The sequence below is a fragment of the Rosa chinensis genome, chromosome 4, assembly GCF_002994745.2.
Source record: "Rosa chinensis cultivar Old Blush chromosome 4, RchiOBHm-V2, whole genome shotgun sequence".
NCBI lineage: Eukaryota > Viridiplantae > Streptophyta > Magnoliopsida > Rosales > Rosaceae > Rosa > Rosa chinensis.
In genome coordinates, this window is record NC_037091.1 from 29,671,152 (window position 1) to 29,682,218 (window position 11,067).

At 37.5% G+C, this 11,067-nt stretch overlaps 1 protein-coding gene across 2 annotated transcripts; it reads left to right on the forward strand.

Moving 5' to 3' along the window:
* The first annotated feature begins 262 nt into the window (after positions 1 to 262).
* On the forward strand, positions 263 to 6,328 carry LOC112198175 (PTI1-like tyrosine-protein kinase 3). 2 transcript variants are annotated; one of them, XM_024339245.2, is made up of 9 exons: positions 265 to 422; positions 785 to 809; positions 1,588 to 1,762; positions 2,729 to 2,982; positions 3,087 to 3,213; positions 3,303 to 3,576; positions 5,404 to 5,536; positions 5,628 to 5,714; positions 5,839 to 6,328. In XM_024339245.2, exons 3-9 carry the CDS (start codon positions 1,672 to 1,674, stop codon positions 5,956 to 5,958), a joined length of 1,086 nt encoding a protein of 361 aa, XP_024195013.1. In that variant the 5' UTR covers positions 265 to 422; positions 785 to 809; positions 1,588 to 1,671; the 3' UTR covers positions 5,959 to 6,328. The 2 variants fall into 2 exon arrangements, with proteins under 2 accessions (XP_024195012.1, XP_024195013.1); XM_024339244.2 differs by lacking the exon at positions 785 to 809 and having other exon boundaries at positions 263 to 422.
* The last annotated feature ends 4,739 nt before the right edge of the window (positions 6,329 to 11,067 follow it).

Consider the following 11,067-nt stretch of genomic DNA (forward strand, 5'->3'; position numbering starts at 1 on the left):
ACAAGAGTTGTTGCATTTTTGAAACAAATAAATAAATAATAAAAGTCAAAAAATAAAAAAAAAATTAGAAATTAGGAGAGGGGAGAGAGAGAGTGTGTTGCTAAAAATAAAATAGTTGAAAACAAGTATACATCCATCTACCCATCCTAAAGCTTTGTTGCGGCAAACGCCACAGTCCGCGTTGCCTCTCTGTCTCTCTTTTTCTTTTTCCTTTCTGTTTTTTTCTTTTCTCTTTTTTTTTTTTTTTTTTTTTCTCTCTCTGAGAAAACCACCGCACCCCAAAAACAAGTAAAGCAACAGCCAAAGCCAAAGCCCCTCCCAAATCCTACCTGTCCCTCCCCTCCTCCTTAACCAACCTCACAAACCCTAAAGAGAGAGAGAAAGACAGAGAGAGAGAGAACCAAATAGAGACACATTTACAGGTATCATTTTCATCCCCTCTTATATTTCCCTTCTCTATTTTTTTTTTATTTTTTTAATTTTCTTCTGTTGCATTGCGTTGTTGTATTGTTCCTTATTGCCTGCAAATTCGGTTTGGGATCTGGGGCTGAATTTCACCCCCCCTATTCGCTTTTTCTTCTTCTTCCTCTTTCGTTTTCATAATCCCCCAACTCTTCAATTCAATCTTCTCTCTGCAAAGAATCTTCCTTTTTATCTAAATTTAATTTTGGGGTTTGCTTTCTTCTTTTGTTAATTTGGAGAATTGGGATAATTTCGTTCCTGGGTTTGTGCTTTTCTTCCCTTAATTGATTCGTTTTGGTAAATTCGTGTTTATGGAGGGCAGAGACTGTCGTAGCCGTGGTTTAGTGGTAAGAATCATGGGTCTCTTTTTTTTTTTTGAAATGTATGATCTATATGAGAGGTCACGATTGTAATTTTTTTTTATTTCTGTGCAAAACCGATTGCTTTCTGTTGATCGTTTGCTATCTCGAAATGCCTTTGTATTGTTTGATGATACATTGTGAATTCCATTATGAAGCTGAGATTACACTAATAATTGCTAAGTTTGCACCGAATGAAAGAGACATTGTGTTTTCTGTTCAAATTCTATTGCAGCTCCACTGCTTTGTTCCGTTATGTCGTCGATTGGCAATATCCACATTCCTGTGTCTACTAGATTGTTTAAAATTACCCTCTGACAGTGAATGCTGTATTGTTTTTGGGCCGCAGATGTCTCACGTTGTGATAGCATTCTCAACTGCATTTTTTAGATGTTTTGGAAAAAGTGTCTTTTTTGTAGAGTATATAATTGCTGCATATTTAGAGTCAAAGCATGAAGAGAGAAATCCACTGTCTGACAAACTGTACCTGCCAGTTCTAGTAAACTTTCCAATTACTAAATGATACTGAGCGTATACAGAGCTTTCTCCCACTTTGGTGGTTCCATGAAGTCGTAATCTCTAGAGCCATACTGGAATCCATCTGAAAAAATAAAAAATGAGGATTATTAGAATTTCATTCTAGTTTTTGTTTATCTCGACTTGACCACTTTGCTACGATACTATCTCCAAACAAATGTTGCAATTATTGGTTTGCTCACTTTTATCTTTAGTTCTTTTATGATGTTGAATCTGTGGCACAATGCAGGCACATGCGCCTCCCCCTGGTTACTTTGTGAGACTTGAGAATACAAGCGCTGACGACGATTTTTATTTGAGGAAGAAAGTGAGGATGCGCAGGTGGCTTTGTTGTTCTTGTCACGTGGAGGAGTCTTATTCAGCACATGAAAATGAACACCTGAAGAGCCCAAGGAGTTATGATGGTAATTTTTCTTACCTTTCTATTTTTTCTTTTTTTTTTTGAAATCTGGCCTCTAATTGAATAAAAAAAGCAAAATCATAAGAAGCTGTGATAAGAGTTCCTAATGTTTTTAGTTATTTTAAAATCATGGTTATAGTGCTAAATTTATAATATGTCTTCTTTGAGCGATCATTAATTAAGTTTACTGTAGTTATTGTTTAAATTATCACTGCTTCCATAATGACAACCAACATATCATGAAAGTGGGTTCACATTCCAGTATAATGGTTTTACCCTGGCTACATCAGGCTAGCTTAATACCTGTCACTTGATACTATGCATACGGGTTAAGTTTTTACTCCAAATGGCAAACTGTGTAACGGATATGTGGCTTTTAAGTTTTGATCATGAGTAGGCAGAAACGAATCTGTGAATTAACTGAAGCCTGTGAAGATTAATGATGTTTAAGATCATCTAGTGTCATCTCAAATTTGAAAATCTTTTAAATTATCTTAAAACCTGCTATTGAAGTATGACAATTCAATACACAAGTTAGGTTCATAGGACTCTTCTACATTTCTATTTCAAAGCATGTTTCTGTTATCTGCTATCATTGTTTGGGCAGCAGTTTTTGTTTCCCTTCTGAGATTTGATCTTTTCATATGAGTTGTTGTATGGTATAGTCCAGTTGTTACTCAATTAATTTTTGAAGCTACTGATGGAGTAGCTTTTCTGTTGTGGGCGAATGCCTTTTATAAATATAATTCTCTTTCTGTCAATTATTTTTTAACTTGTTTTCTGTTATCTTCTATGATCATTTGAATTCACAACAAAGTAGGAAAAACATAGTAGTATTGTCCTGTATCTTTAGAGGACAATAGCTAACCAATACCTCTTTTTTCAGAATTTGGGCAATATTAGTTTATTCAGTACTTTTCTTTTCCTCTTCAAGTTGTACTTAGGTTTTTGTTCACCTTTTCCTTTTTAGGGAACAATAAGGGCACTAAGGTGACTGCTCCTTTGAAGCCTGATGTACAAAAGGCAGCACCACCTATTGAAGTCCCTCCATTGTCTCTGGAGGAGCTGAAAGAGAAGACTGACAATTTTGGATCTAAGTCACTGATCGGTGAAGGATCATATGGGAGAGTATACTATGCAAGCATGGATGATGGTAAAGCTGTTGCCGTCAAGAAGCTTGACGTTGCATCTGAGCCCGAGTCAAATGTTGAGTTTCTGACCCAGGTCTGTTTGCAAGTCTTTTTACTTGAAATATATTTGAAGCACAATTGGTTATTGGTTTGTGATTTATTAGTTTATCTGACTCAATCATGACATATTTTTTCAAGGTTTCCATGGTTTCTAGACTGAAGCACGACAATCTTGTTGAGCTGCTTGGTTACTGTGTTGAAGGAAGTCTGCGAGTGCTTGCGTATGAGTTTGCCACCATGGGATCTCTTCATGACATATTGCATGGTTTGCAATTTTTTCTCTTTAAATTTTACATCCAGGTTCACTTGATTTGAAAATTGTGTTCATTGATTTGAATGTGAATGGAATTATAGGCAGAAAGGGCGTTCAAGGGGCACAACCTGGTCCAACACTTGACTGGATGCAGCGTGTGAGAATTGCAGTTGATGCAGCCAGGGGGTTGGAATACTTGCATGAGAAGGTTCAACCTCCTATTATACATAGAGATATCAGATCTAGTAACGTGCTTCTCTTTGAAGATTTCAAAGCCAAGATAGCAGATTTTAATCTTTCGAATCAGGCTCCTGATATGGCTGCTCGTCTTCATTCCACTCGAGTTTTGGGAACTTTTGGTTATCATGCTCCAGAGTAACGTTCTGAAACTTGCTTTCTATATTTGTGTGGTTTTAACATATAGTTTATGGTGGTATGGTTTGAGCTGCATCTGCTGGTTCGTTTAGTTTAGACTGCTAGCTTCTGACATAGATTGCATTGTAAGAAGTGTTAGGTAGTATGTTCTACTTTTATTAACATGCGTCTAGATTACCTTATACCAGTCACATGCCTCGGATCTTCCTTCTTTTGTACAAATTCCAATTTTATCATTTGGCTCCTACATCTTCTCAACCCAGCAGCTACCTGAATTCACCAGGAACCTCCACCTCTTTCTCTCTCTCTCTCTTTCTTTCTCTTCCTCACTCCTAGGGTCCAGATTGCCGAAAATTTCGTGGACCTACCAGATCGGAGGTCAGCAACCTCTCTGCCCAGCTGCACTGCCGCACATTCACGATGTTAAAATCAGTTGCCCAGATCCACATAGAAATCTGGGTTTTGCTATTTGAATTGTTTGGCAAAATAGTCCCAAATATTTTAGGAAATTTTAGAAAGATGCCACCCAAATTGTTGGATAGTCGGTAAATAGCCAGTCATCTTTCAAAACAAGATGGTGGGATGCCCCTAAAACAAGTATTGCTATTCAGTGGCAGTCTACCAAGAATTGTGCAACATTTTGTAGAATGCCATTGGATAGTGGCCTTCCCAGATCGGTGTCGTGGTGCTATCCCAAGGTCGCTGTGTCAGATATTTTTAGAGTTGGTTGGCCAGCACCGGAAAAATGGGTGTTGGTTGGTGGCTCTGCAGTCTTCGGTTGTGGGTTGTGACTAGAATCCTTTTGTACTTTCATTTTGATTCATACTTCTCCCCTCTTTTTGAGAAACAATCAGATTACTGTGACAAATGCTGTCTAGAATAGACCTTGAACCAAATGAAGAAGAAAGATTTCTTTTAATTAAACTTATAGATCCTACTTTTCCTTGTAGTCTATGGCATTCATGGATATCTACCATTATCCATTTTGAAAGATTGAAACTAGTCATTGGAAAATAAAAATAAAAAACTTTGGTAGAAGTTATGTACAGAGTTTTTCTTATTGAAATTCCTATGGCTCATTTGGCTGAGTTGTCATACCTAAGAAAAGTTCAGAGCTAGATTTAATGAGTTCGAACAGTGAGCTACTGCGCCTCTAATAGGCGATTTGGTGGTAAAATGCATTTGGATTTAAGAATCTTTACATATGGGTGCATAACTACATGGTTTTATTATTTGCTGACCAATGACATTGATGCTTTTTTGGTTATAGAATTTATGGGAAAATGCATCTAGCTAATCTGGGAAGGAATCATGAAAACCTGTTGCAATTCTTTCCAGTATCAGTGTGTTTTTTAAATATATTTTTATAGGAAACAGGATACTTCTACTAAGAAAAAGGAAAAGAGTAGAAACTTTAGTGGCCAGCAGTCCTTAAAATTGTCTACCCTCGTCCCAACAAAAACATGAAACCACTACTTACAAACAGTCATTACGTAGACCAAATGAAGTATTTGATTTTTAAGTCTGATGACAAGTTGTTCTCAGTGACTTGTGTTGGTATACAGTTTTGTTACATTTTATTGATTGTGGATGTAATCGAAGACAAACTATATTAATTATGTGTAACACACTGTTCTGTCAACTACTTTGATCACTATGCACCGTGAGCAACTGTTTTGTAGCATTTTGATTATTGTAGAAGCACCTCTATTTGTAAATGCACTTCAGGACCACTTCCCATGTCATTAAATTCGTTTCTTTTGTCATCGAGGAGTGTAGATAGGTATGCATCATAGCTAATTTGGGATGTTTAACATTGTTTTGCAGGTATGCAATGACTGGTCAATTGACACAGAAGAGTGATGTCTACAGCTTTGGAGTAGTTCTTCTAGAGCTTCTGACTGGGAGGAAACCCGTCGATCATACAATGCCCCGTGGACAGCAGAGTCTTGTGACTTGGGTGAGTCTATCTGCTTGCTTCTTAGAAAAATATCAGGTTCTTTTCTGTTCTGCATTTCGTTTGACCTGACATACCCCCTCTTTTTGTGAAGGCTACTCCAAGATTGAGTGAAGATAAGGTTAAACAATGTGTAGATCCTAAGCTGAAGGGAGAATATCCTCCGAAAGGAGTCGCAAAGGTTATTTCTCTTGCTTAATGACAGACAGTCGCACATACTTGTCGTATTTAATACATGCTATGAGCATTGGTTTTGAGTTAACTTTAGCAGCTGACAATGAGTTTTCATTTTGTTGGTGATGCAGCTAGCAGCTGTGGCAGCTTTGTGTGTACAATATGAAGCTGAGTTCCGGCCAAATATGAGCATTGTTGTTAAGGCGCTACAACCGCTTCTAAAGCCACCTGCACCAGCTCCAGAGTCGTGAATCAAGTGCTTCCTTTGGACTTTCTGCATCCTTAATACATCTGGTTTCAATTGCCTGCAGATATCATCATAAGCTTTCAATATATATATTTTTTTATTTTTCGTATATGAGATCGGATATGATATGTAGGGTTGGTTTATTGTCATTGCTAAGTTCTTTGCTGCTGGAGCTGAATATTGGTAACAATTTTTTCAGTCATAAATTGATTTGAGGGTTGGGTTGTGAGGTGGATACATTTGTTACTGGATGTAGTGTGCTTGCTTTGACTTTTGTGTTTCAAAATGAGGTTATCACGTATGTTCTGTAATGTAAAATACAGAAATATAAAGCCCCGAAATAGGGCGAGTAAGATTGTGTATGTCTTTACCCAGCTGGATTGTTGCCCCGTTTTCTGTTAATCACTGCCACTTTTCAGCAATGCCTTGAAGCTTACGAAGTTTTGGTTTTGGTGATCGAGTTAAACTTGCAACTTTATTTTCTAAATTAATTGAAAAATCGTTGTGATAAAGTTCTAATTGCTTTTGATGAAATTTAACTAGGGTTATCATTCAGTCGGCTCAGTTCGTTTATAGGTAATATTAATTTTGGATTCTTGATTTTACCAACTTTAAAATAGATTTTCAGTTATATATGATCTTATCAAAGATCCATTTGGTCAGGATATAGTGTAGAACAAGTAATTGTAGCCTTGAGCAGTTTCTTGGTAACTTTCCAGTGTCCTTTCGATGCACATGGTTCCAAGTGAATGCTCCCTCTGCTTCATTCCTTGCGCTAGTTCATCTGTAGAATAAAGGAGGAAGATTTAATAAGATCTAAAATGCAAGATCATTTGTGATACACGTAATAAGTAGGGTCTTTGTCCATTTATCCCATTTCTAGGGATTTTCTATGGTTCCAAATCTGCCTCTATATAGTACATTTTTGAAATAGAAAAAAGCTCTTGAAAGAGAAGAAAGTGTTAGTTCCATATGTTTTATGGATATGACACGTTTACTTACCTGGAATGGAAAAATCATGAATCGAAGACAACTTAAATGAGACAAGGAACCGGTATGAGAATATTTCATTTCATTAAGTTGTTTACTCACCATATGGAATCAAAATAGGAATGCAACTTATTACAATTGATGTTATTTACTAATGTTCATGAATCGGAATTAAAACTCGTTCGATTACTAAAATACCCCATCTTATTACAAAAATAGATGGCAAAAACTTTAATTTTAATAGATATTTGAAGTACTGCCTTAGTTGGCGTTAGAAGTTTGTATAACATGAACTTCTATGAGAGCTTGAGGTATATGTATTACGTCCCCCTCAACGTGATTGAAATTTTAACATGGGCGTGGCGATGAACGTCACAGGTTAATTGGGTTCCAAACCCCTTATTCAAAAGAAAGAAGAAGATTAATCTCACAATAATGCAACTATAGAATTGATTCAATTGAGAGAAATATTATGATACTAAATCTTCACTTCAGAAAAATAAAAAACAATACCCTTTTGAGTTTTTTTCTTTCTTTCTTAAACATTAGGAAACTATTTTGAGTAAACTAAGATTAGGAAAAGTGATTTCGATTTTCATTTATTTTATTTTTCTAAGTAGTTAAACAAAATCAACTTTCAATTACAAATAAATAAATAAATACCCAAATTAAAATGTTAAAATTGTACCTAATTTTGCAATAGCCCGAGCATGGCCCGACATGAGCTCGACATGATATGGTCTTGGACCATGGGTCGAATCAGGCTTAACATTCAAGTAAATTAGCCAGCACGAGACCGAGCACAATAATAAATAGGCTAGCCCAAGCACAGCACAAATAGGCCCGCTTAAAATGGGTCGAGCCGTTTGCCACCTCTAGTCCCAAATGAAAGGTTAGGGTATTAATACATCTTATGCATAATTTAAATGTGGAAATTTGTCCTCAAAAAAGGAAATATTGAATGAATTGATCGTAAATTATAGATTTTATGATTTCTGTCTCCTTTAAAGAAGATACTAATTGTAAGGAAAATGGGAATTTCCATAACGACTACAAATCCCTCCGATGTAATTTGAGAATACAAACTTTTTTAGTACCCCAAAAATTTATCTTGATTAGAATCATTAACAGAAATAATAAAATGATTATGTTCATACATTCAACTAATTAAACGTAAACTAGACTTCTCGTCATAACCTACATGAGGGGCAGAGACTACAGTTTAGCGGCACTGCTAGGACAATTAAAAGAAAGGACTAGTCAAGTTGAGAAAGTGTTGATACCTGAAAAATCATACGACAAATTTTAAGGGTCCTTGACCCAAAACACCAAAATTGGACAAAATTATCCCACTTACCCCAGCAACAGATTTTTATTCTCACTTACACAGTTTATAATAAAATGACAATTTTGCCCTTCATAATTAAGAAATTACATCCACATCACTGTTTCCTCTCTCTCCACCCCACCGGCGCCCTCTCTCTCTCTTCTTTCTATTCATGCCACCACCAGCAACAAATTCTAGCACATCACTTTCAAATTAGCCACTTTCCCTTCCCTTACGTTTTCGACTATCAAAATTACGATCACAAAGTTTTATTCCCGCCAAGCTTCTAAGCTCCGCCGGAGCTCGCAGTGTTGCCGGTCAAAGAAATGGACCGTTGGAAACTTGGAGTTTGTTTGATTACAGGCAAAGAGTCCAGAGAAGCGGGAGATTCCGAGTTTGGAATGCAGCGACCGAACTCGGCGGAGCTTGGCGTCTTCGAGTGACGGTGGGATTGGTTTTGGGAAGCTAAGCTGAGCCATTCTAGGGCCGCCTCGGGCGCTGCAGAAATCTAATCTAAAAGACTCGGTGGATTGCGGAGCAGTTCCGACTTGGGCGCCTCAGAAATCGAATCTGATGGTGGAAATACACCTTTGGCTGATCACTTGTATGAGAAGGGTACCAGTACCTTTAGGGAAAGCTCTGTTCACTTTCTATCCTAAACTTAATTCCTATTTTATTTTCAAAGATAATCGACTTAATGATGATTCAAACTCTCAAAAAAATTTGGACTGCAAAATCATAGTTCATGTTTCTGGTAGGGTCTTCTGGCCTTTTTTTTTTAGATAAAATGGGGGCAGAAGGCTCTGAAGGAAAGAAAAAGAAAAAGAAAACATTCTATTGGAGGGCAATAAAAGTCTATTGGGGGGCAATAGAGGTCTGTTAAAGGTCTATTTGGGGGCAATAGATGTTTTTTTTTTTGGTCGGTAAAATAAACTTTCATTTAGAAGGATAAACTTACAATAAAGGCCTAGTCAACAGAGATTGGTTGTGACTGGTTGATGTACTTATTAGGTTGACCTGAAGAAGTACATGACCCAATCTCAATAAATCTTGATTTAGTCGGCATTCTAAAATAAACGATACAAAACCTAAGAAAAAGGCCGAAAAGATAAAAAGTACAGATGTTTTGAATTGATGTAATCTCCTCATTTTTTTCCTTAATCAAAGTTTTATTTGTCTAATTTTACGGAGATTCGTTCCCATTCCGGCTACCAAATGTTCTATTGGGGGGCAATAGACGTCTACTGGGGGCAATACATGGCTGATAGACGTCTATTAGGGGACAATAGATCATTAGAGCAATAGACGTCTATTGCCCTTCTATTGGGGGCAATAAACCTTTCCGGTGAGGTTTTCAGAAAAGTCCAGTGGGCAGCGGTCGGTGACCAGAATCCGACGAAAGTTGGCCTGAATCCGGCGACCGGTGACCTGGCTCCGACAAAGTCTCCTATAGTCTCTCTCTCTCTCTCTCTAAGTAACAAAGGGGTGAGGGTAAAGTGGTATTCAAAAATAAAAAATAAAAAAAATCTTAATGAGGTATTAGGGAAAACCTCCTTAGAGTGTTTTGGGTAAGAGAGAATTAAAAAAACTTAATGGGGTAAGTGGGAAAAAAATCTCTAGAAATTGGGTAAATGGACAAAAACCCAAATTAATATGTCATCACAACATAAACTAGCATAAACACGCAATTTGGATAAAATTCTATAATTTTATAGAATTTTATATTCATCTCTCGGCTTTAACCCGCCAAGCAAACGCACCCTAGATGTGGACCCAAGCCACATCCACGCATTTTTTGGGGCTTGCAGAAGTGGGTATGGTGTGGAAGGTTACAGAAACACATAACACTCGTTTATTGATTTAGGGTCGTTGGTGGTCTCGGTCTTGGGCCCGAGATCCTAGCCCGATAACTTGAATCAATAGTGACTTGGTGAATATGAGATTTGGGCTAACCTTTTTTTTCCTTAAAAACTCAAAAACCCAAAGAAAATAGACAGCCCAAGGCTCCCTTATCTTTCTTTTAGCTTCGTTTTCTTTCCCTGTAGCAGTCAGATACACAGCTCAAACCCAAATATCTTTGAGAAATATCAATTCCTCCTGTTAGCTGGCAAAGGAGAAACTTTCTAACCAGTAGAAGGATATCCTCTTCTTCCTTAAACGATGAGCTCGCAATTCTTGATCTTCCTCGTCAACCTCGTTTCATCACAGCAACAGAATCATTTACAAAGTGGGTGGAAGCCGTTCCTCTTTGCAAAGCCACAAGAGCTGCGGTGTGTAGCTTCATAAGGGTATACATTATTTGCAGACATGGGATCCCCCACAAGGTTATCACAGACAATGGAACCCCTTTTGTGAACCAAGATGTCAGCAAAATGCTCAAAAGATATGGGATCAAGCATCGCAAGTCTACTCCTTATTATCCTCAAGGAAATGGCCAGGCAGAAGCTACAAATAAGACATTACGAAGAATTTTGAGTAAGATGGTGTTCGAGTATGAGCAAGGATAAAGTACTCATCTTCCAGATGCCTTATGGTCCTACCACACGTCACCCAAAACTGCTACATGTTTCTCCCCTTACTCACTGGTGTATGGATCTGAAGCAGTTTTTACAGTAGAACTAGTAGTCCCAATAGCTAGAGTGCTGACAGTAAATGACACAGAATGGGATACGAAATCTTGCTCTTATTGGCGGCTCATAGACTTGGAAGCAACAGATGAACAAAGGCAGCAAGTTGAAGAAAAGACGGTGACATATCACAAGAGGGTTACTCAAGCCTACAACAGGACAGTCAGAA

What these genes read in the sequence shown, in the direction of transcription:
- LOC112198175 (XM_024339244.2), top strand. Translation starts at nt 1,672, where the DNA reads ATGCGCAGGTGGCTTTGTTGTTCTTGTCACGTGGAGGAGTCTTATTCA. An exon ending in TCTTCATGACATATTGCATG is followed by an intron (nt 3,214 to 3,302) that starts GTTTGCAATTTT and finishes ATGGAATTATAG; the next exon opens with GCAGAAAGGGCGTTCAAGGG. An exon ending in TTTGGTTATCATGCTCCAGA is followed by an intron (nt 3,577 to 5,403) that starts GTAACGTTCTGA and finishes ATTGTTTTGCAG; the next exon opens with GTATGCAATGACTGGTCAAT.